General features: G+C 36.1%; 2 protein-coding genes across 2 annotated transcripts in view; one reads left to right on the top strand and one right to left on the bottom strand.

The window, feature by feature from the left end:
- LOC114049903 (isoleucine--tRNA ligase, mitochondrial-like) overlaps window positions 1-15673 on the top strand; it is an 80536-nt gene extending 64863 nt beyond the window's left edge. The window contains exons 18-23 of the mRNA XM_027871354.1: window positions 3366-3497; window positions 4386-4492; window positions 5331-5476; window positions 10769-10959; window positions 11880-12024; window positions 15127-15673. Of these exons, the coding sequence (XP_027727155.1) occupies window positions 3366-3497; window positions 4386-4492; window positions 5331-5476; window positions 10769-10959; window positions 11880-12024; window positions 15127-15257 (852 nt within the window). The 3' untranslated portion in view covers window positions 15258-15673. The remainder of the gene's footprint in view (window positions 1-3365; window positions 3498-4385; window positions 4493-5330; window positions 5477-10768; window positions 10960-11879; window positions 12025-15126) is intronic.
- An 8001-nt stretch (window positions 15674-23674) lies between these two features.
- Window positions 23675-26221, bottom strand: part of LOC114049726 (rab3 GTPase-activating protein non-catalytic subunit) — a 127945-nt gene continuing 125398 nt past the window's right edge. Inside the window, exons 33-35 of the mRNA XM_027871106.1 lie at window positions 25797-26018; window positions 25212-25370; window positions 23675-24559 (exon numbers count right to left, since the gene is read on the bottom strand). Coding sequence (XP_027726907.1) covers window positions 24404-24559; window positions 25212-25370; window positions 25797-26018 — 537 coding nt within the window. The 3' untranslated portion in view covers window positions 23675-24403. The remainder of the gene's footprint in view (window positions 24560-25211; window positions 25371-25796; window positions 26019-26221) is intronic.

The following is a 26221-nucleotide window of genomic DNA, read 5'->3' as shown; positions in this document are numbered from 1 at the left end:
TCCAGGCAATTCTTCTAAGACTATGAGGTATTACATAATAATAATAACAACTAAGCAAATAAATAAATGTGCTTTAAATGCATACTATATGCCTAATACTATGCTAAGTGCTGGGAATACAAATGCAAAAAAAAGAAATAACACTGACAAATAACAATTAACATTTTATAGTGCCTCTTATGTGCCATGTCCTGTGCTATTGCTGTTAAAGGCACCATCTTCGTCCCAGTGTTTCAGGTTCATAGTCTCAGACTGTTTCTCAGCTTTTCACTCTTCTCAGTACCATTTCTTCACTCTGTTTCCAAATCTTGTTTCTACCTTTGCGACATCTCTCCTATATACATTTGCTCATCACTCCTACAGCTCTACTCATAATTCAGGTCTTGATCACCTCTTGCTGGACTTGTGCAGTAACTTCTGATCCATCTCTTTTCCTCAAATCTCTTCCCACTCCATTTCATCTTTCACTCAGCTGTTGAGGTGACTTTTGTAAAACATAGGTTTCTCCACGTAATTTACTTGCTGAAGGAGCTCCAGTGAATCCTATTACATCCCGGAACAAATATGAAGTCCTCTCTTTGATATTTAAAGTTCTTCATAACCTAACCCTTCCTACCTTTTCAGCCTTTTCCCACCTTACTCCTATGATCAGCTACCCTCGTCTTCTTGCTGTTCCACACATACATCACTCTATCTCCCATTACCATGCCTTTTCACTAACTGTTCCCCATGGCTTTGCACAGGCTCTTTCCATGCCCAAAATATGCTGCTCCCTCACCTCTACTTTTGAGTTTCCCTGGTTTCCTTCAGGACTTAGCTCAAATCCCACCTTCTGCAGAAATCCTTCCTTGATCCCTGGAATTGCCAATGCTTTCCCTTTTGAGATTACCTTTATTTGCTCTGCATATCTTGAATGCACCTAGATATTTATGTGTCTTTCTCTGGAATGCATGCACCTTGAGTAGGACCTTTTTTATTTTCTTTAATCTTTATGTCTCCAGTGCTGAGCACTGTGCTTGATAGTGCCTGATAAATGCCTCTAAACAGACTAAATTACTGACTGACTTGTTTGAACATGCATCTCCAAGTTTTTTCCATGTTTGAGACTAATCAGAATCTCCCAAAAAAAAGTTACATCTGTTATATCTTTTGTCTTAGATGATTTTGATATATGCATGCAAGACACGTGTCCCAGACCTTTATAGGACAGCTTTTGACTAGCATTTTACTCTACAAACTCACATGATTTTCTGTAGTCAGCTAGTAAGCACAGTTGGACCTTATATTCTCTTTAATAACAATAATAGACAATGTTTATAAAGCACTTTAAGGTTTGCAAAGTGCTTTGCATATATTATCTCATGTGATCCCTACAACAACTCATTGTAAAGTAAGTGCTTTGATTCCCATTTGACAGATGAGAAAACAGGCTGAAAGAGTGACTTGCCCAGAGGTCATACAGCAACAAAGTATTTGAGCAAGATTCGAACTCAGGTTGTCCTGATCTTAAATCTAGCACTCTATTACTTCACCAAGTAGTATATTTTAATCAGTGTGCTACTACGAATGTATGGTCTTCTAAAAAAACTTGGGAGGAGTTCCCCGGCTTAGAAAAGCAAAGACCTACTAGGACAATTTAAAAATAATGATGAAATAAAGAAAGACTTTAATAATTGGAAGGAATATTCAGTATTTATGCATGGATTGTCAATAGAGAAAAAACCATTAAACTTAATTTACATATTTAATACAAAATCAAAAGATTTCTTCATTGAACTAGATAAAATCATAATGAAAATTATATGGAAAAGAAGGTATCCATAGGTTGTTATCTAGCCTTTTAAAGCATAGTTCCAAATTACTTTCCAGAATGGCTGGATCATTTTATATCTCTAGCAACAGTGCTGTAGCATGCTTCTTTTCCCTCACCCCTTCCAGCATGTCATTTTCCTTTTTTGTCATCTTTGCCAATCTAATGAGTGTGAAGGAGAAACTAGAAGTTACTTTAATTTGCATTTCTCTAATTTTTAGTACAAATACGTCACTCTAAATATATATATCCCACAGCTATCACACTGAGCAAAATAATAAAAAATAAAGAAACAGTGCTGGTGGTAGTTGCAGAGAAAGCATGTTTTTATTCGTTGCTAGTCGAATTGCAAACTATCAGAAACTTTTTTTGAAAGCAGTCTGTCAGTATGCATTAAAAATGACAAGAATAGTCTTTACCATCAATTCAGTAATTTCATTGGTGGTATCAAACCATAACAGTTATTTTAAAAAATGAAATTATCTGTTCAGACTTTTTTAGCAACATTTTTTTGTACTTGTAGAAAAATAAAAATAACTTGAAAATCTGATATTAGGGGGATGGTTTAATTGTGGTGATTAAGGTAATGGAATACTATAATTCAGTTTATAGTGATTGATGGTTCTGAAAATTGTTAACCCTAGAAACAGGAGACTTCAAGGAAATGATGGAAAAGTTACGGGTTTGGGGGGGGCTGAAATTAATTTATTTCCATTTACAATTTAAAATTTAAAATTCTATTTTAAAATTTCCTACCATGTGCCAAACATTATTCTAGGTGCTAGGGAACATAAAGAGAAAAATGAAACAATCTCTGCCCTCTAGGAGCTTGCATTATATTGAAGGGAAATAATTATGCTGTGTACATATTGTTTCAAGATAGGTAGTGCTGTCGGGTCTAGGTTCAAGACTTTCCTCAGATATACATTGGTTAGATCACAATGGACAACTTAGTTCATCTCTCAGTGCCAACAGCATAAGTTGTAGAGAGTTTACCAATTTGCATCAATGGAAGTTGTTTTGCTATTGGGAATTTCTCATTTGTAGAAAAAAGATGGTTGTAAACAAGTTTAATTGGTTGTATTTATGTTTAAGATGAATTTTTAATAAATGATTACGAATCAGGTGTAGAATGAGATGCACATGGCCACTAAGAATTTGTTTTGTTTGATTCTGCAAATTTGTTACAGGGGTTTTCTTTTTCACTAGAAGAAGTGGCTGGAAGGGATGGGGAAACGAGGAATAGGGTTTGCTCTCAGAACTCTCTTTCCCCCCCCCCCAAAAAAAAGAGAAGAGAAGAAAGACCAAAAGGAATCACGGACTAGCAAGACAGCTTAGAAAGTTTTGTGTTAAATTTATTACATAATTAAAAAGAAGAGCAAACTATGTAATAGAGATTCATAGTTTCATATGTAATCCTCTCTTTTTATTCTACAGTGTCTATGTAAATATGTCTATCTTGGGGTGGTTTTAAATTCAGAATCTGAAAAAAGGGAAAAATAATGAACAATTACAAAATGAACTCATACTGTATATTTAACATTTTCTTTTATAGCTTAGGAATACACTTCGCTTTCTTTTGGGAAATGTGGCTGATTTCAATCCAGAAACAGATACTGTCCCCTTTGAAGAGATGTATATTATAGACCAGTACATGTTACATTTACTTCAAGATTTTGGAAAAAAGGTATGTTATTTAGTAAGTATGAGCAGAAAGATTTCAGCAACACACAAATGTGTAGCAAGATCAGTATTATTAGGTTGGATAAAAATGCCAACCACATAAAATGATTGGTATTTTTAGGCTGGTGTCTTAAGGATTGGTATCTTTCTCCCTAGGAAAGCCTAGAGCTTTGGAGGTAGGTAAAACTCTTCTTTTTCTATCAGATAGAAACATTAGCAACTTTTTATTCCTCTGTAGTCTTCTATTTTTTCTATGGCAGTAATACAGTAAGTTGAGTAGTCAGTTTACTTTGTTTCTCAGCAAATATCTCTTTTAGTAAAGCAGTGTTTGGGGGAAGGGGCGTTTAAGACGCTTCTTCAGAATTGAGCAATTGTATGCTTTCTCTTTGAAATTTTCTTTAAAAAATCTGATACTTTTTCGAGATATCGTTAGTGTAGCTTTGCCTGGGGTGCTTTTGACCTGTATACAGTGTATTGTTGTAATTTTGCCATGAGTCTACCATTGCACTTTCCTCATTGATTGGGTGAAATAATGGTGCAATAAATTGCAGCTGTCATTTAAGGCAAAAATAAAGTTTTATCATTAAAAAATTTTTTCCTAAATGCATACTACTTTGCAGGCTCAAAAGAACAATGAATGTCTTTATGTTTATATACATAGTCTTTTATTCCTTATTAAGATGTAAATTAGGATCATATCCACAAGAGCTGAGTGAAACCCTTTTACATTATCTCAGATTTTCATTTTTTTTTCTTTTCCAGACAAAGAAAAATTTCTAAAAACAACATTGTTTGGCTCATGATTACTACTTACAATTTAGCTGTTCACTATTAATTTTTTAATTATTAATTTTTAATATGCACTGTTAATTTTTTCTGGCCTTTCTTCCAGATTACTGAAGCATATAAGCAGTATGATTTTGGAAAAGCTGTTCGGCATTTGCAAGCATTTTATCCTAGACAACTCTCTAACTTTTACTTCAGCATAATCAAAGATAGGTATGTATTCCTAGTCTTTAAAGTTGCATTTGAAGTTATTAATTTAGTATTAAAGAGTCTATCCTGGTATTTTTTTGTTTATTGACTATCTCGAGAAAGGAAGAAACCCTCATTTTACTGCTAACTGGAATTCAGTGAGAATACTGAAAGAATGATAGAAACAGACATCACCTCAAAATTCAAGGGTTCCTCATTTAAACTAGAAGATGACAATTTAATTGTATTACAATTGTCAGCCACCTTTCAGAAATTGTATGCCAGGTCTTCATGTTCACTTTTTCATTAAGTTAGGGTGTGGGTGCTCTGAAGATCAGTCCTCCTTCTCCTCCAGTACCTCTGTATGGAGGCATTATCCTAGGGGAACTGCTTCTCTATATGATGGGTTACTGTACCTCTTTAAAACACAAATCTCTCTAGAAAAGCTGACACATAACTATTATCATTTAATGGTTACCTATTGCCCTAGGAATTAACTGACTTTTAGCTAAAAGTGAGAATGAGATGGAGAATAGTAAAGAGGACATGCACCTGGAAGGAGTAAAAGTACATTAATTAGGAAGTTCAGATAAGAAGGGCAACGAGAAATTTTGCTTTGTTTTACTTTGAGCAGGCCACTCAGAATCAGCTGCTGACAGGTTGTAGTCAGTTTTATAGAACAAATAATTTGTAGATGCTTTTAGACATTAAGTAGGGGTAAATATAATGAGTAGAATGTTTGATTTGTTGTTTAGGGGGCAAATGGAAGCCTAGAGGTTGTGATTAATAAAGAGTAGACCTCACCTATCTTTGTGAAGTTTGTGAAATACTGTTAAGCACAGAATATATTATTATTCTTTAGGCTATATTGTGAAGGAGAAAAGGATCGCAAACGACGTTCATGTCAGACTGCATTAGCTGAGATTTTGGATGTAATGGTGCGTTCTATTGCACCCATTCTCCCTCATTTGGCTGAAGAGGTGTTCCAACACATACCCTATGAGAAAGGTGAGGAGTGTTCTGCTTATGGAAAATAATCAGTTGTCTTCAAGAGACAGCACTGATTTAGATTAGGAACAACCCTGCTTGCCTCACAGGGTGATTGTAAGGGTCAGATGTGATCGGGTATAGTGAAAGTGCTTTGAGAACTCCAAAGCCAGGATAAGTGAGGGGGCAGGAGTAGTATCAGTGGGGACCTTCATAACCAGTCTGCGAGGCTGTACCCATTTCTAGAGGGGCAAGGATTTCAGCACCACAAGTGTATGTGCTAGTTTCCTCACTGTATTCAGGGCTGTGGACTGTCACAAATTACTAATAACCTCCAACAGAAAAAGATTGAGAAGGGTCATGTTTTTTCATAAAAACACCCTCGTGATCACTCAGACTTGAAACTCTTGCATAGATCTCAAATCTCAGTGTTTTGGATTTTTCTTCCAGCATTGCAAATCAGAGCCCATTCATAATGCCTGTTCATCCTGTGTGCAACTTGTTCATGTTGTTCCCCAAGTTCACCACACGGGGGCACCCAAAGCACCTCATCATAAGCATCCCAGTTACTGGAGTGAGTTACTGGGGCTCTCCACTTCCTGTACCTCATCTTCACCCGGGGACCTGCCCAGCTTCTCTTTCATTGAACACCCTGTATGTTCTTCAGTTCCCTGTTAGAAGCTCTATCTGCTCGAACCTACCGTGAGCCTCTCTCTTACCCTCTGTCTATTAACCATTTTCAACTATTTGGAAATTTTTTTTCCATTTCTAACAGATGTATCTCAACATTGTTAGAATATTGATGTATTTTTAAAAAGATTAACTTTGGTTTCTGGAAGCAATTTGAAATCATTTTGGCAGTTTCTAAAGGCAGTCTACCCTGCTTTACTGTTTAATTATATTATAGTAAAATAATTTTGCATTTTTAACTGAGGAAAAGTGGTAGTGATAATTCTGATACTTTGTCTAGTACATTGTAGTTTATGGAGAACTTTTACATGTATTATCTCGTTTAATAGACTTTTAACATATTAGCTTTAGAGGCCTCATTGTCTTACCTCCTTTTGATAAGGGAATTGAGACCCAGAGACGAAGTGATTTTCTTAGGGTTACAGAGCAGGGCTTTGGAATGAAACATTGCCAGTCACTTAATTTCTGTGCACCTCAGATCTGACATCTGCAAAATGTAGGTAAGAATAAACCACCTTAGAGGATTGTTATGAGGATCTAATTATAATTTGTTTACAGTACATTGTATTCCTTAAAACAGTATATAAATTTCAACTATCATCTTCATCCTATGTGATTCACCAGTGTGCTCTAACATAAATTCTCTCTAGAGCAGAAATTTTTCCACTTTTGGAGTGTTAAAAGCCCTTTGGCAGTCTAGTGAAGTGCATGGACCCTCGTCTCAGAATCACATTTTTAAATTCATGAAATAAAACCCATAGGATTACAAAGGAAACGAATCATATTGAAATACAGTTATCAAAATATTTTTAAAAGCAAGTTCATTGATCCCAGATGAAGAACACCTGCACGCAACAATGCGGGAAGCCTCCTATACATCTTTATCTTTCTGGTTATAATGGACTTGGACTTGCCATCCAATATATCTTAATTTCTTAATGTGTTCAGACAACCTCCTTTTCTAAAAATATATTTCCTTTTTAAAAAAATTTTTCATTTTTTCCCAATTACATGCAAAAACAATTAACATTCATTTAATAATTTTTTTGAATTCCAAATTCTCTCCCTCCTCCCTTCCTATGACAGTAAGCAATTTGATATAGATTATGCGTTGCAGTTATGCAAAACATATTTCCATATTAGTCATGTTGTGAAAGAGGACAGACCAAAACACACATATACAAACACATAAAGGAAGTGAAAAATAGTATGCCTTGATCTGCATTCAGACTCCTTCTGTTCTTTCTCTGGGGGTGGATAGCATTTTTCATCGTGAGTCTTTTGGAACTGTCTCGGATCATTGTATTGCTGAGAATAGCTAAATCATTCACAGTTGATCATTGTACAGTGGTTTTGCTCACTTCGCTTTGTATCAATTCATATAAATCCAGGTTTTCCTGAAATCATCCTGCTTATCAATACTTATAGCACAATAGTATTCCATTATAGTCATATGCCAGAACTCATTCAGCCATTTCCCAGTAGATGGACAGTCCCTCAATTTCCAGTTCTTTGCTACCACAAAAAATTGCTATAAATATTTTTGTACAAATAGGTCCTTTTCCCTTTTTTTTTTTTTTTAAATCTCTTTTGGATACAGACCTAGTAATGATATTGCTGGATCAGAGGGTATACATGGTTTTATAACCCTTTGGGCATAATTCCAAATTACTCTCTAGAATGATTGGATCAATTTATAACTCCATCAGCAGTTTATTAGTGTCTGAGTTTTCCCACATCCTTTCCAGCATTTATCATTTTCTTTTTATGTCATATTAACCAATATGATATGTATGAGGTGATTGATACCTCAGAGTTGTTTTAATTTACATTAATAGTGATGGAGAGCATTTTTTCTTGTGACTAGAGATAGTTTTGATTTCTTTTGAAAATTGCCTGTTTATATCCTTTGACCATTTATTAATTGGCAAATACTTGTATTGTTACAAATGTGACTTAGTTCTCTACATATTTGAGAATTGAGGCCTTTATCAGAAATAGTTGCTGTAAAAAAAAAATTTTTCCCAGCTTTCTGCTTTCTTTCTAATCTTGGTTGCATTGGTTTTGTTTGTGCAAAACCTTTTTAATTTAATATAATCAAAATTATCCATTTTACATTTCTCAGTGCTCTCTGTCTCTTGTTTGGTCATAAATTCTTCCCTTCTCCGTAGATCCTTGCTCCCCTGATTTGTTTGTGGTATCAACCTTTATATACATTTCCTTTTTAACCTTAGTTACCAGATAGAATGGCCTTTTCCCACTCTTCATTTTCCTGACCTTTTCCCTGTATTTGACACTGTTGATGACCTTCTTTTCCTTGATACTCTCCTCAGTGTTTTTTGAAACTGCTGCATCTTGATTTTCCTACTTCCTTTCTGATCCTTCTTCTCAGTCTCCTTTACTAAATTAACATCCGTATCCATAGATGTGAATATATTCTTTCCAGGCTTTGTCCGTTACAACTCGACTCAACTACCACCTTCTTTGTGAAGCCTTTCTTGATCTCTCCAGCTGCTACTGTATTTCCTTCCTCCCACTCCCAGTTTACTTTGTGTCTCCTTTGTATGTGTTGTGTACACACATCTGTGTTTATGCATGTTATCTCCTGTTGGAGTATATGCTCCTTGAGGGCAATGATAGTTTCACTTTTGCTTTAGAATCCTCAGTGCCTAGCTTAGTTCCTGACACATAGGAGATTCTTAAGAGATGTTTGTTGATTGATAATATTTTTTAATGCTATGGTCTACTTAGATTAACTGTTATCCTTCATGTTGCCCACAATTTTGATCCTTTGGAAATCATTATGTTTCATGATACATAACCATATAGAATCCACTTTGTTTTTCCTTTCTGATCTTGTCGAAGAGGTCCCAGAGTATTGTGACTTGTCATATTATTATCTTCAGATAAGAGCATTTGGAGTACCTTACTAGCACTATGGATTCCTTTTTTATTTGAAATTTGTTCTGGATATCCTTCATGAGAGTGACAAACACCTTTAGCCAGCCTATGTCTGTTTTATTTCTCATCTGATATTACTGAGGCTTAATGAACAAAATTGTTATTTTTGTTTTATCCGTTAAGAAATCTCTTATGACCTTAGTATACGTGTGGCACTGGAAAACAGCCTTTGAGATTATATTTTTTTCTAGAAGGTCAAATATTTGTTTTTCATAGGCTCTTATTTATTTATTTATTTATAATAAGCAAACAATAAACAGTGTAAGCATGTATTCCCTATAGTTCCCCATCAGCTGTTTGATTGTAAAGATGTGGTCTACTATAGAAAAATTTGTGGAAGCTAGCCTTTTCCTTTATATTTTCATCAGGGATATATTTAATATGTATATGGACTAATCTTTTTTGTGTTCTGTTTTTCTTTGACAGTTTGAGGAAGTCTCTGGACCACTTCTCAGAATATTTTAATTTTTTTTTTTTAATTTTTTTTTTGCAGGGGGACTAGGCAGTGGGGTTAAGTGCTCAGGGACACAAAGCTAGTGTCAAGTGTCTGATGCTGGATTTGAACTCAGGTCCTCCTGACTCAAGGGCTGGTGCTCTATCCATTGCGCCAACTAGCTGCCCCTCAGAATATTTTTAAATGCTTAAAATAAAATACATAGAATTAAAAAGGAAACCAATTACATTTTAAATATCGTTGTAATTTTTTTTTAAGTTCATGGATTTCAGATTAAAAACTCCTGATTTAGTCCATTTTTGTAAAGATTTTAAGCTATGGGAAAGTAATCATGAGTCAGTAGTTACAGATGGTTTTTCTTTTGCCTTTTGGGGGCAATACAATCTTGTGTAATTGCATTTTTTGTGTTCCTTTCAGCTGTATTTTTCCCTTGTGTCCGTTGTCCAGTCCAGCCTCGCTTCCTAATTTCATTTTCTTAAGTGTTATTTCTGTTTTCTAATTTCTGGTACTGAGATCTAATCTCCAAATAAAGAGCACACATTTCTTAGTCCCCAACAATATTTTTCACTATTTCCCCTTTTGCTCCTTCAGTTTGAAGTTAGGTTAGAGAACTTTGTCAAGTTCTTTATAGAATTCCTTTCTTTATAATTTGCAACAGATGTTGGTACATAAGACTCATTTTCTTAATGGCATTTTACGTACATCATGAATATTGCAAAGCAAGTGACTAAGACTCCTTTGAAGTGAGGATTCTGGTCGCTTATCAGCACCTTAAAAACACTTTTTAAATTCACTTTGTTCAGGAGAGTCCATGAATCATTCTTCCATTTAGCTGCAACTAATTTGGTTTGTTGTTTTTGTTGAGAATGTCAGTAATAATGTGGTTCAATTCCTTCGGTAATGTATTAACTTATTATTAGACAAATATCTCACCCCCATCTCTGCCGTTTAATATTCTGCCTTCTCTTCTTCATGAGAGGCTTTCTCTGATTTCCTCAATAGGAAAGAATTCTCTCCAGTTGGTCTGATCTGTATTTTTCTCTGCATTCTTATATTCCAATTTACATCATATCTATTTGTGTTTATAGTTTATCTTGTCTATCAAATACTTGTTTAATAGATCATATTAATAATTATGAAGTTTATGAATAAATGCAGTTTATGAAAGGGCTTGAATCTGAAATTAAATCAGTTTGTTTTCTTTTAAGAACCCAAGAGTGTATTTCGTTCTGGATGGATTAGTACAAATTCTATTTGGAAGAAACCGGGCCTAGAGGAAGCAGTGGATGCAGCATGTACAATGAGAGATGCATTTCTTGGAAGCATCCCTGGCAAGAATTCTTTGGAATATGATGTTATCGTTGTGATCGATCCTGGACTACTCTTTGAAATTATTGAGGTATGTAGACTACCAATCTTTCTTTTGAAATAATTATTAGTGTTTTGAACTATCCCACAAATCTTGACGGGGAAAAGCTGTTGTACCTCATTTAAAATCATTCGAAGAACTTTCTTGGGACTCCTATTCCAATACAAGTTATGCATGAGATAGGATTTAGGAGGCTTCAGTTCTGCTTCAAGTTTTGCTTTTCTTGTGTGATGTTATTCTGTGTTGTAGTTGCTTTAATTGCTTACCTTCCATGGGATTGCCTGTCTGTAAATTTAAATTTTTGCAGTTTTACTATCCAGACAGTTCTTAAGAAATGTTGTGACCTTCTTTGTCTGCACTCTTAAAGTTGAATTCCAATTTAAAATGAGTATTAAAATGGCATTTGATTTTTCATTGTACCTCAATGGGAGGTTAGAAATAGGTAGAAGAGAATGTTACTATTGATTTCTGTCAGAAAGAATACACTTTAATAAAAAAGATGATATATTAATTTAAAGATCTAGTTTTTAAGATATCTCAGAATGAAAAAATTGTGAATTTGGTAATTTTCACAGTTTCTGTAATTATAAAAAACAGTGACTGATAAACCCCAGGAAGGACCTGTATCATCTCAGATTGCTAGCAGTGATCACTATTGGCAAAAAAAAAAATGGGTGGGGGGAGGGAATGTTCCTTAGGGTTTAACTGATATGTTGATTTCTTAATACCAGGAAGTTAACAGGAACTATATTTAATCAAAGCTTTTAATATCAGTAATAACTGATGCATTCATTAGAATGAGCACAAGATATTATTATTATTTTAAAAGGCATAGAGCCATCCTAAAGAATTCCAGAGTTCATTGTTTTCCTCTATGCTCAGCTAATGTTAAAAAGAACTTTTAAATAATTATAATATAATTAGTGACCATGTCAAATACTTATTTCCAGATGCTAGTTGATGAAGGAACTTCTGGTATATCTCAGTTAAGTGAACTGATGATGGCTTCCCAAACATCTCTGTTGGCTCAAGATCCTATAGCAATCCCTGCAGATGCAATTGAACTTAAAGGGAGCTATCTAATCAACATGGAAGGTAAGGTCGTGAGATACAGCTAACAATAGATAGAACTGAAATTCAGGGTAGTAGTGGATTATTATAGGTAGCCCCCAAATTTAATAAAAAAGGTTTTATTCCAAAAAATTAAGTCATTTGAAGTCACATCTTAAATATTTTTAAGAATTTGAGACATACAGTTCTCCCATAGAAATTATAACGATCAGGTTCTAAAATCAGACCACTCATAATGTAGTTGGATCATATTACTAATAATAGCCGCTTAAGAAGTATAGAAATAAAGGCCACAGAGGATCTTCGTATTTGCTGGTGAGACTTATTGGTCTGGTTGTATTATTCAACTGAAACTCTTTTCTCCAAAGTTACCAATTATGTCTTTTTTTTTTTTAATTCATTTTGAATTTAAATACAAAAGGACAAAAAAAATTTCCATGTTCGTAGCACAACAAAAAAGGGATTCAGTATGAAAACATGAATCTCTTATTTCACAGTGTTCATTTTCCATGTTTTTCTAAAATCTACCAGATCATCATTTGTTATAGCACAGTAGTATTCTGTCACAATCACATACCATAACTTGTTTAGCCATTCCCCAGTTGAACCAATGATATCTTAATGGCCAGATCTGATGTCCCTTTTCTCAATCCTTTTTGACATCTTTGACAGCATGTGATGTTGACCACTCTCTCCTCCTGTACACTTTTCTTTTCAGGGTTTTTCTGATGCACCTTTTATTCTCCTACCTACTTGATCACTAGGGGCAGCTGGGTGGCACAGTGGATAAAGCCAGATGTGGAGTCAGGAAGACTCCTCTTCTTTGAGTTTAAATCTGGCCTCAGACACTTACTAGCTGTGTGACCCTGGGCAAGTCACTTCATCCTGTTTCCCTCAGTTTCCTCATCTGTAAAATGAATTGGAAAAGGAAATGGCAAACCACTCCAGTATCTTTGCCAAGAAAACCCCAAATGGGGTCACAGAAAGTCAAACATGACTGAAACTACTGAACAATAACACTTGATCACTAATTCTTAGTCTTATTTGCTTGTTAATCATTCATAACATGCCCTTAACTGTGGGTGAACCCCAAAAGGATGGCCCTCTTCTCTTGATACACTCATTCACTTAGTGATCTCATTGGCTCCCATAGGTTTTTAATGATCATATTGCCATAGGTTAATCCTGTATGTTAATCTAGCCCAGTTTCTCCTGTGTTTCAGCTGTATATCTTCTGTTGCCTTTAGGACTTTTAGATGTAAGCATCTCAGGCTCAACATGTCTAAAACAAAACTCATTGTTCATCTCCTCAACCTACCCCTTTTCTTCATTTCAGTATTTCTTCTGAGCATATCACCATCTGTACACTGGGGTTGTCATTGAGGATGACAGCCTTAGTGTTATCCTTGTTCTAAATCTAGTCATTTCCACCTCATCTCTCACCTGGACTTCTAATAACCTCCTAGTTGATCTTCCTTCCTCAGGTTTCTCCTCTCTAACCCACCTTCCATACTGCTGACAAAGTGATTTTCCAAGAGAGCATATCTGACCATGTCATTTCCCTACCTGACAAACTACCGTGAATAGTTTGCTACTTGGGTATTGCCTCTCAGATCAAATTATCAACAACTGTGTGGTTTTTATAACCCTTAATGGCCAAACCCCAGTCTTACCTTTCTATTGCTGTTGTTATTGTAGTTGTTGTTGAGTCGTTTCAGTTGTGTCTGACTCTTTGTGACCCCATTTGGGTTTTTTGAAAGAGCTACTTGAGTGGTTTGCCATTTCCTTCTCCAGGAAGGAATTTTACAGATGAGGAAACTAAGGCAAACAGGGTTAAGTGACTCAGCCCAGGGTCCCAGAGCCTAGTATGTTTCTGAAATTGTATTTGAACTCTGGTCTTCCTGACTCCAGGCCTGGCAGTTTATCCCCAGTACCACCTAGTCTTTCTAGCCTTGCTTATTAATCCCCTTCACATTACCTACAGTTCAGTCATTTTGGTCTTGTTCCTTGTTATTCCTGGTGCTGTCGCCCACTTCCATGCCTTCTCACTGGCTCTCCCTAGCACCTGAAGTGTGCTACTTCACATTTGATTCTCAGAGAAATTTGAGAAGGAAGTGACATGTTCAGATTTGAGCTTTGGAAAATCTGTTTGGCAGATACTATGGAAAATCAATTGGAATAAAGAGAGATGTGAGGCAGGAAGGCCAATAAGGAGGACTCTTGAATTGTCCATGTGACAAGTGATGGGGCTCTGATGCAGAAAAAGATGTAGGGATAGAAATGACAAGATTAGGTAGTTGATTGGAGTGAGCCATTGAGAGTGATACTGAGGCCATAAACTTAGGGGAACTGAGAAGAAAGCTTTAATAAAAAGTCCTTTTACCTCAGTGAGGATTATCTAGATATTAGGAAGAAAGATTTAATTTGCTTTACTGTCCTGTGGAAGTAACTGATAAGAATGAGACTCATTGGTGGCTCAAAACAATCTCTTCTTAAAGTGTCTGAAATTTTTTAGGTAGTATGGGAGAAAATATTTTGGGGTTTTAGTATGAGAGAAATATGAGAAAATAAATATGAATCATGTTAGGAATCTTCCTTAACTCCCTTGAGCTGCCTTTTCTTTGACTACTGAACTCATTATTGCCTTGAAACTCCAGGGTCTCCTTGCCCCTCACTTTAGGTTTCATGGTGGTAGTGGACCTCTCCTCAGAACATGGGTGGCTGCCTAGCCTTGCTTTTAATGCATTCTTGTGGCTTTTCCTTTTCTGCTTATGTAATTTAAATCTGTTGCTATACTTTAGGAGGTCTGTGAGGATGTTTCTGCCACAGATATGCATCATTCCCTTATCCCTTCTTACATGCCATTCTTATCCAAGTTTTTCTCCTAAATTCTTCAAATAGGTGTTCAACTTGCTTGCTGAAAGTTTTTATTTTGTTTTTATGATTTTGGTATACCACTTGAATTGTTTTTAGTCTCACTGTCTGTCTAGCCCAACCTCCTTTTCCAGGCACACATTTTCAATATCTTCTCCTACCTCTTGACACCAGAGTTAATCTATTTTTAGAGAGATATGTTAGGACTAAAATGTGCTATGAGTAATTCTACCATCTATTTTCCTTTTATAGGTATTCGTGAAGAGACTTCATATAAAGTCATTGTCATACCTGCTACCAAAGAAAAATGTCCCCGCTGTTGGAAGTACACAGCTGATTCTTCAAATCAACTTTGCCCCCGTTGCACCGAAGTTACTGCTTGAAAGAAAAAGCTAATTAACAAAGTAAAACACTCTTTAGGTGAAAGCAAAGAGCCTCTGGCTTTGAAATTTCTAGTAGCTTATCTGGAGTGGTCAGTGAGTGTAATAGTAAGGCACAAAATTTTGAGAGATTATATGTTCAGGCTTGAACAACTCTTCTAGTCATTGTCTAGATTTTGGATTATTTTTCCAGTGAAATGGAAGATACGAATGATGGTAAAAGTGGAAATCACAGTATTTTAAAATATTTCATGTCACTAAAATTTTCACATAAAAACTTAACGTGGTCAGACTCTGACTGGGTACTATCATCTGCCTTCAGATGTTGGTCAACTGAAAATGCTTTATATTTTGTAAATATTTTCTTTAACAAATGTGTTCAGAATTATCTCTGAAAATAAACCTCTGTTTGAAGAATACCATTGTTGAATTTGTTGCTGTGAAATTATATTTATTTCAAAGATCACTAATTTTATTAGCATGAGTACTCCTTTCATTTAAGATCACAGTTCTTCTCCTGCCCTAGAAATCCATCATAATAGGTTGCTGTAGTCAAAAAAGTCACCTGATAGCCAACTTCCAATAATGAACTTCTTGGTCCTTCAACCATTTGGTTTTCAGAGGGACATAAAGTCTTTATCTGCCATAGGCCTGCTCTCAAAGCCCTTCCTTTGAATGTGGCAGAAGCTAAGTGCCCTATTGGCATAGCCTCTCAGAATGCAACAATAAGAGTGGAGAAGAGGGAGAGGGAGAAAATTTAAAACTCAATCTTATGGAAGTGAATGTTGAAAACTAAAAATTATTAAAAAAAAAAAAAAGCAGATTTGGCCAAAGAGGTACAAAAATTCACTGAAGAACTCATTAAAAAGTAGAATTGGCCAAATGGAAAAGGAGGTACAAAAGCTCACTGAAGAAAATAATTTCTTAGAAATTAGAATTGGGCAAATGGAAGCTAATGACTCAATGAGACATCAAGAAACAAGCAAAATCAAAAGGAGAAAATAGAAAATGTGAAAGATGTCATTGAAAAAACAACTGACCTGGAAAATAGATCCAGGAAAGATAATTTAAGAATTATTGGACTACTAGAAAGCCATGATTGAAAAAAAAGGAGCCTAGGCATCATCTTTCAAGAAATTATCAAGGTGGGGCAGCTAGGTGGCACAGTGGATAGAGTACTGGCCCTGGAGTCAGGAGGACATGAGTTCAAGTGTGATCTCAGACACATAACGCTTACCAGCTGTGTGACTCTGGGCAAGTCACTTAATCCCAATTGCCTTGCAAAAAAGAAATTATCAAGGAAAACTGCCCTGATATTGTAGAAGCAGAGGATAAAAATAGAAACTGAAAGAACCCACCAGTCATCTGAAAGAGATCACAAAATGAAAACCCTCAGGAATATAGCCAAATTCCAGAGCTCCCAGATCAAGGAGAAAATATTGCCAACAGCCAAAAAAGAACAATCCAGATTATCGTGGAGCCCCAGTCAGGATAACACAAGATTTAACAGTTTCTACATGAAAGCATCAGAGGGCTTGGAGTATGATATTCCAGAGGATAAAAGAGCTGGGATTATAATCGAGGATCACCTGCCCAGCAAAACTGAGTATTGTTCTTCAGGGGGAAAATGGACATTCAATGAAATAGAAAACTTTCAAGCATTTCTGATGAAAAGACCAGAGCTGAATAGAAATTTTGATTTTCAAATAAAAGACTCAAGCATAAAAAGGTAAACAAGAAAGAGAAATCATAAGGGATTCAATAAGGTTAAACTACCATGGGAAAATGGTACTTGTAACTTCTAAAATCTTATTAGGGCATATAGAGGGGCTTAGGCATGAGTTGAATATAATAGGATCATTATCTTAAATAAAATTAAGGGGTGAGAGAGCAATGCACTGGGAGAAGAGGAAAGGGAGAGGTAGAATGGGGTAAAATTATCTGACTTAAAAGAGGTGCAAAGCAGCTTTTACAATGTAGAGAAAGATGTCCAGGAGGTGAAAGGGGAGGGAGCTCATGAACCTTAGTGTAATCAGAATTAATTCAAAAAGGGGTTAACATATTGAGCTGGGTATAAAAATCTATATAATTCCACAGGAAAATAGGAGGGGGAGGGGATAAAATAAGGGGGGGAAGGCTAGTAGAAGGAAGGGCAAATTGGGAGAGGTAAAAATCAGAAGCAAAACACTCAAGAATTGACGGTGAAAGGAAAGAGAATAGGGTAGAGAAAATAGGATGGAGGAAAATGTACAGTAATGTGAAAAATTCAGCCAGTGTCTAAGATCTTATTTCTCAAATATATAGAGAACTGACTCAAATAGATAGAAATAAGAACCTTTCCTCAGCTGATATGGTCAAAGCTTATGAACAGGCAGTTTTCAGACAAAGGGATTAAAGCTATCTATAGTAATATGAAAAAGTGTTGTAAATTACTATCAATTAGAGAAATGTAAATTAAAACAACTCTAAGCTACCACCCCACACCTATCTAATTGGCTAATAGGAAAGGAAAATGAAAAATGTTGGAGGGGATATGGGAAAATTGAGACATTAATGCACGATTGGTGAAGTTGTATACTGATTCAACCAATTCTGTAGAGCAATTTGGAACTATGCCCAAAAAACATGCTATAAAACCACGTATACCCTTTGAACCACCGATACCACTACCAGCTCTGTGTCTCACAGATAAAAAACAAAAAGGGAAAAGAACCTGTATGTGCAAAAACATTTACAGCAGCTTTTTGTTTTGGCAAAGAATTGGAAATTGAGGGGATGTCCATCAGTTGGGGAATGGCTGCAAGTGTTGGATTGTGATGGATTACTGTTGTGCTATAAGAAATGATGAGCAGGATGCTCTCAGAAAAACCTGGAAAGACTTACATGAACTGATGCAAAGTGAAATGAGAAGAACCAGAAGAACACTGAATACAGCAATATTGTATGATGATCAACTGTAAGTGATTCAGCTATTCTCAACAATACGATGATCCAAGACAATTTTGAAGGACATATGATGAAAAATGCTATCCATCTCCAAAGAACTGATGGAATCTGAATGCAGATTGAAGCATACTTTTCCTTTACTTTCTTTTTTTTTTTTGGCTATGTTTTCTTTCACAACATGACTAATATGGAAATGTTTTACATGACTGTGATGAGATTCAGGGGTTTAGGGGTGCTGGGACCCTGAGATCATGACACTTAAGTGCTGTCCGAAAGAATTTGACCCAAGCCTTTTTTCAGCCAAAGACTAGGTTTATTATAACATCTGTCATATTGGCCAGACTCCTAAGGAATCTGAATGTTTGGGAGCTATTGGCCTCGTTGTTAAGGAATCTGAGCCTGTGGCTAGATTATAAGAATCTGAGCATCTTAATGGAGATAAGATGGACCTTATATACAGAAAGACTGTGGGAGGGATCTAGGAAGGATCTTCATGGGAGTGACTGGGAGGTTAAGAATGGGGTCTAGATAGGGTCATGGGTGGGAAGTAGCCAGGAGGGAGGTAAGACAATGGAGGGCTGGGCTAGGCTAGGTTAAGGGTAACAGAGAATTGGAAGATTGGATTTAGTCACGATGAAAGGCCAGTTGATGGGATTATGGCCTCAGGGGAACTCTAGAGACCTTGATCAAGTGGGAGAATTCAAGGAGAATCCCTTAAACAATGGGACCCAAATTATTTTTGGGTTAAGGGGCAAAGATCTCTGCTTGGGCCCATACCCCATCAACTGCACATGTATAACCTATATCAAATTGCTTGCTTTCTCAATGACAGGAGGTAGGGAGGGGAAATTGGGAATTTAGAACTACAAACATTTTTTAAAATTGTTAAAAATTGTTTTCACATGTAATTGGGGGAAAATAAAATATTAAAAAATTATCAAGAAAAACTGCCCTGATATTCTAGAACCAGAGGATCAAACAAATTAAAAGAATCCACTTATCTCCTGAAAGAGAACCCAAAATGAAAATTCCCAGGAATATTATAACCAAACTCCAGAGCTACCAGGTCAAGAAGAAAATATGCAAGCGGCCAGAAAGAAGTAACTCGAGTATTGTGGGGCCACAGTCAAGGTAACACAAGATTTAAAAGCAGCTTCTATGTTAAAGGATCAGAAGGCTTGGTACATGATATTCCAGAGGGCAAAAGAGCTAGAATTACAACCAAAAATCACCTACCCAGCAAAACTTTTGGGGGAAATAATAGATATGCAATGAGACACAGGACTTTAAAACATGCCTAATGAAAAGACCAGAGCTAAACAGAAAATGTGTCTTTCAAATACAAGAATTAAGAGAAACATAAAAAGGTAAACAAGAAAGAAACAAACAAGGGATTCAGAAAGGTTAAACTGTTTACATTCCTAGGTGGGAAGATGATACTTGTAACTCTTAAGAACTTTCTCATTTTTAGGGCAGTTAGGAGTTGACACACAGAAAGGATGATGGGATGATAGCTAAAAAAAAAAAAAATAAAGGGTGAGAAAGAGGAGTGCACTGGAAGAAGGGGAAAGGGAAAGGTAGATTAGGGTAAACTATCTCACATAAAAGAGACATGAAAGGTTCTATAGTGGAGAAGTAAAGAGGAGCACTTGAACCTTATTTATCAGAATTGGCGGTAATACCATACTCAGGTATAGAAATATATATTACCCTATTGGAAAAGGAGTTGAAGGGGATAAGAGAAGGGGGAGGATGTGATAGAAGGGAGGGGACACTGGGGGGGGGGGAAGGCAGTAGGATGGACAGAATGAAAGGAGAGAATAGGATAAATGGAAAATAGGATGCAGGGAAACAGTAATCATAACTGTGAAAAAAACTTCTATAGCAAATTTCTCTGCTAAAGGCCTCATGTCTCAAATAGAGAATTGAGTCAAATTTATAAAAATAAGAGCTATTCCCCAATTGATAAATAAAGGATACGAACAGGCAGTTTTCACACAAAGTAACTAATGCGATCTTTAGGTATATGAAAAAATGATCTAAGTCACTATTGAATAGAGAAATGTAAATTAAAACATCTCTGAGTTACCATCCCACACCTATCAGATTGACTAACATGACGGAACAGGAAAATGACAAACACCAGAAGAAATGGGGGAAAATTGAGACAGTAAAGCATCGTTGCTGGAATTATGAACTGATCCAACTATTCAGGACAGCAATTTGGAACTATGCCCAAAGGGCTAAAAAACTATGCATACTCTCTGATCCAGCAATACCATTACCAGGTCTGTGTCCCAAAGAGACAAAAAAGAAAAAAAAAAAGGAAAAGGACTTACACACAAATATTTATAGCAGTTTCTTGTTTGGGCAAAGAATTGGAAATTGAGGAGATGTCCATCAATTGGGGAATGGCTGAACAAGTTGTGGTATTTGATTGTGATAGAATACTATTGTATTTTAAGAAATGATGAGCAGGATACTCTCAGAAAAAACCTGGAAAGACTTACATGAACTAAAACAAAGTGAAATGAGCAAAACCAGGAGGATATTGTACACAATAATAGCAATACTGTATGGTGATCAATTGTGAATGACTTGGCTATGATCCAAGACAGTTCTGAAGTACTTAGGATGAAAAATGCTATCCATCTCCAAATGAAGAATTGATGGAGTCCGAATGGAGATTGAAGCAAACTTTTTAGAAAACTTCATTTTTTTTTGGTGTTTTCTTTTACAATGTGACTAATATGGAAATGTTTTGCATGACTGCACACGCATAACCTATATCAAATTGCTTGCTTCTTAATGAAGAGGAAATAAAGGAGGAGAATTTGGAACTCAAAATTAAATAAAAAATGTTTTGAAAGTTTTTACATGTAATTGGGGAAAAATAAAAAATATATATTTAAAAAAAGAACTGATATCCCTCTGAACTTTTAACTAGATGTTTCTTTTTTTTGGCTGGGCAATGGCGTTAAGTGACTTGCCCAGGTGCACACAGCTAGTGAGTGTTATAGGTGTCTGAGGCCACATTTGACCTTACATCCTCCTGACCTCAGGGCCGGTGCTCTATCCACTACACCACCTAGCTGCCCCTAGATGATAGCTTCTTAAATATGGTTTTATCAATAGGCCTGTACTTTTGATAATAATAATATATTTATCTATCTAGTGCTTAGTACATGTCAGGTATTGTGCTACGCACTTTATTATCTTACTTTATGCTCACAACCACCTTGGGAAGTAGGTGCTATTATTATTCCCATTTTATAGATGAGGAAACACAGGTAAACCGAGGTTAAGTGACTTGCCTGGGGCCATTAATCAATAAATGCGTATTAAGCCAGGCACTGTGCTTAGTGCTAGGTCATACAGTAAGTTTCTGAGGACAGATTTGACCAAGTCGTCCTCACTCCAGGCCCAGCACTCTATCTGCTGTGCCACCTCGCTGCCCCAACTTTCAAAGAGAAGACTATTGAAAACAAGTCCACATCCAACATATGCCTTTTCATCATTAAACAGTGACCTAACAGCACCTGAAATGGAATGGAATGTACAGGCCTCTGGGCGTGAATAAAAACTATAAATGTGTAGTTTTTCTTAGATTATAAATTTAGCTCTGCAGATTTGGAGTAGTCCTATTTTTGAAGACGAGGAATCTAGCATCTGGACAAATCAATACCCAAACATGCTTTTTTTTTTTTTCAATTTGGTGAAGCAATTGGGGTTAAGTGACTTGCCCAGAGTCACACAGCTAGTAAGTGTTATGTGTCTGAGGCCAAATTTGAACTCAGGTCCTCCTGACTCCAGGGTTGATGGTGCTCTATCCACTGCGCCACTTAGCTGCCCCTATGCTTTAATTTTTATTCTAAATGAATGGCTTTAATTGGGTCCTTCCAGGCACTATAAAATGTTAAAAAGAGCAGGAAATCACAACGTGGTTATGAAAACCACATGAAGAATCTGAAAAAAATCTTCAGACACTTGTACGCCAGGCTTCAGTGAATAGTTTTGTTTTCAATGCTTTTTTGATAGTTTGTTAAATCATAGCAACCTGCAGCTTTAATTCTCAAATGACCATTGGCTAATTTTCCTATAGTGCAATAGATGGTAATTTAAAGAATTTTAGAGTTTATTAAAGTGGTTTTATTTGTTAAAGAACATATGCCCAAGGGCAGCAAGGTGGCTCAGCAGATAAAGAACCTGCCCTGGAATCAGGAGGACCCAAGTTCAAATGTGGCCTCAGACACTATTAGTAACTGTGTAACACGGCAAGTCACTTAACCTCGGTTGCCTCAAAAAACAACAAAACAAAAAAACCACATGCCCAGAAGACCTATACCTGCCTGGGCAAGCAGAAACTTAAGGGGGGGGGGGGGGGGGAAGGCAACTCATACTATTTTATGCCACAGGCTCACTGCATCTTGATCATAACACTTAAAAGCATATTAGTAAAACTCAGGACAGCTTAGAGTGCTGGGCCTGGAGTCTGGAAGACTCATGTTCCTGAATTCAAATCCTGCCTCTGACACTAACTAGCTTGTGTGACCCTGGGCAAGTCATTTAACTCTGCCTCAGTTTCCTCATCTATAAATTGAGCTGGAGAGGGAAATGGGCAAACCACTCCAAGAAAATGCCAAATAAGGTCACAAAGAGTCAGACACAACTGAAACGACTGAACAACAAAAAACTTAAGCTTCACTCAGTTGTACAAGCCCAGTCAAAGCGACTGTATATATAAGGCACTCTGGAAAATTCAAGTGATCGACAATTACACAATGTCAAGATTAAAAATGTTGATTACCATTATTTGGAAGGGAAAATCCTAAATGTTTACTAAGTTTTAATTATGAGATTTCATTTAGGAGTAGAACATGCTCATATGTACTGAATAAAAATATTTTTTTTTACTATTCATTTGTCCACCAAACTTCTATCAGAGAAATTGCATTTTTCTCCTGAATGGAATTTTTATCATTTTATTATTATTACCTTTACAGATGTCAAGTTTGGCTTCTAACATTAGGAAAAAGAAACAATGGTTACTATAAACAATTGCAATTGATGACAAGTACATTAATTACAGTGTGTGGCTATACTCTAGCAGTTTACTGTGATAAATACCTGGAATTTATTGAGCACTTACTATAAACCTAGCTAGCTGCTAGGCACTATGGAGTAGGTACAAAAGACGTTTTAAAACTACTGAAGCCTTCTCAACCCCACTGTGAGGTAGGTCGGTATTCTAAGTTCTAGCATCAACATGTATTTTCTTATTCCTGAGCACAGATGTATTACCAAATCCTGTAACCAGATAGTTCTCAAATGTTAAGATACCTTAAATTTAACATTATTTTCCCTCAGAGATCTGCCCCCCATCCTCCTTTTTTAAATACAAGATTTACAAGATAATACATTTTTTTTACATTTATCTGATATGGACAAAACTTGATACCATTGAAAAAAGCACATTTTAAATTTGTCATTGTCATTCATTTTAATTTTACAGTGTTGATCACAAACCTCCAACCCCATTTCTTTGGCATTTTTAATAGATTATAGATCCTTTCTACCATACTTCCTGTTGGTAATAGATATTACAATCTTGAATTCTTATTCCATAAGGAAAGTCATCTTCCTTTTATGAAAGCAGTATGTATATTCCTTCTTAGAAGGGAGCCTTTTCATATCTAAAGATCTCCTTTTAATGGCCCACGTGGGATAAAGCATGATAGCAAAAAGCATTTTCCTGGCATTTATTTAAGGAACTTGAGATTTCTATCCCCACCCCCAAACTTTCCTGATGAGGACTGTACAATAACATTTCAATTACAACAGTTAACATTTCTGAATATGAAATATAGACTCTAAAGGGTAAGAACATAGTCTGTAAATTATAATTGATTTAAAACAGTTAATTTTAACAATAAAGTTACATCACAAGTGCTGGAGTTGTAAATAAACGATGAAACTACTGTATAATTAATGTCTGGCTACATTTTAACCTGTTATCCACAGAAGTGGAACTTAGCCAGGACTCCATGTTTTAAAATGTTCAAGTTTATTTCTCATATTTTACAAAATCCACATGGAAGTATTCCCCCCTCAAAACTCTGATGTTTGTTATTTGTAAAATAACCATGCACTAATTCATGTTGAAGTAAGACAGTTTTAAAGTATTCATTAATCCAGCTGATATGTCATGAAGATGAAACAGAGATGGCTTCCACAGCTTCAATGAGGTGTAAGGCCAGACTATACTGCCCATGGTTTTCTGGTAACAGCTCTATTACTTTATTTACTAGTTTAGCTGTTGTTGCAATTGGCACTTCAGTGTTTTGAAGGTCCTGGGGGTCCTGCAAAGTTGACATGAAAAATATTCCATCAGGCTTCTTAGTAATATTTGTTATTAACTTTATAATAAAAAGTAAATACAGTATTTTTAGAGGCCTTTTTCCCCTTTCTTCCCTAAATAAAATTAGAAGTATTAAATTAACTTCAAGCATTTTTAAGTGACAGGTAGGTTTGGGGAATTTATCAATTCTACTAATATGATGGAATTAAATAATAACTTCTGGCATCGATGCAGAATTTTCAAGGTTATAGAATGCAAATACATTACGGAAGTTAAGTGACTTGCCAGTAGTCACATCATAATAATTTCTCCTGACTTTAAGGGAAGGATTCTTTCCACTAAATCATAATGCTTCAATATGCAGAGAGCGGAAAAAAAAAGCCAAAATCCAACCATACTTGTTTGATAAGAATTAGGTATCTTATTCAACCCTGAATAATTTCTTTGTACACTTTAGAGAATAATTCCAAAGCCCACTACCATGGATTAGACTATAACATGAACCAGAATGACTATCCTTAACAGCAAAACAACCTGCTACCAACACGTAAAGATGAGTTGACACAGTGTGGACAACCTGGTTCAAATTAAAATACTTGGTAGGCTCTTGTCTCCTAAGATCCTGTGTTGCGTTTCCTCTTCTTTACACTCACCATAGCTTTGAGCCAGGTACAGAGCGTTGGTGGCAGTCGAGCGAGCAGCTCCATGCCCTCTTTGGCCTGAGTATGGAGTAAGGCATGGGCTAGCCTCTGCCCAGTCAGCACAAGGAGCTGAGATGCCAGCACTTCTTGGTCTTGCACCTGCAGAATGGCCTAACGGGAAGGACAACAAGAAAATCGCAGTCAGACACCTTGAGCTCCTCCATCTGAGCAGAGTGAGAAGAGAGGAAACACTTTCAATATCTGCCGGGCCACTTAAGAAGGAGGTCAGTTACCTTCCTGAGCTATGACCACATATTATTATAAGTCAAACAACTCAGAGGTTAGTCTTTAACCAAGCCAAACCTTGCTATTTCACATACCAGCTAATGAGGCTGGGCTCTAATGCTTCTGATACAGGAAGAATCAGCAATGAAATGAAGCCAGGTGCTGAATTTTATTTTTCCAATTAAATATAACTTCTTTACCATACAAACAAGAGATATTTAACAAAGTTTATTCACCACCTTAGAAAGGCCAATTTTACTCTTTATTTTCTTAATGTAAGCCTTATTTGTATATTCAAAGAGTAAGAGTTACCTCTTCTCCAAGGTGGTCAGCTCCATAATTATATAGTTCCAATACATAATGTCTTCTAATCACATCTTCATTAACTTGAAGGTGCTGGGCTAAATATACAGCCAGATCTGGCCAGTCTCTATCCTTGCCAAGAGGAATAATTGGTGCTTCATCAGAAGTTTCTTTGTCCTTAGGGACACAATATTGTACCTGAACAGCCGCACTGATGATTTTCAATAAAAACTTGGGAACCAAGTATGAAAGTGAGAAAAACGGAAAGAAAGAAATCTTATTAATATGGGTTTTATTAAAATAACATCTCACTAAAAATATTAGCTATAGCAATCAGACTAGAGAACTCAGTTAACAAAAGTAATTGAAACAATAACTTCAGCAAATTTGAAGGATATAAAATTAATCCACATAAATCCTCACCATTTCTGTAT

The sequence above is a fragment of the Vombatus ursinus genome, unplaced genomic scaffold, assembly GCF_900497805.2.
Source record: "Vombatus ursinus unplaced genomic scaffold, bare-nosed wombat genome assembly UNPS02014798.1, whole genome shotgun sequence".
Lineage (NCBI taxonomy): Eukaryota > Metazoa > Chordata > Mammalia > Diprotodontia > Vombatidae > Vombatus > Vombatus ursinus.
Note: the sequence above shows the minus strand (reverse complement) of the source record. Positions and strands in the feature narration are given on the sequence as shown.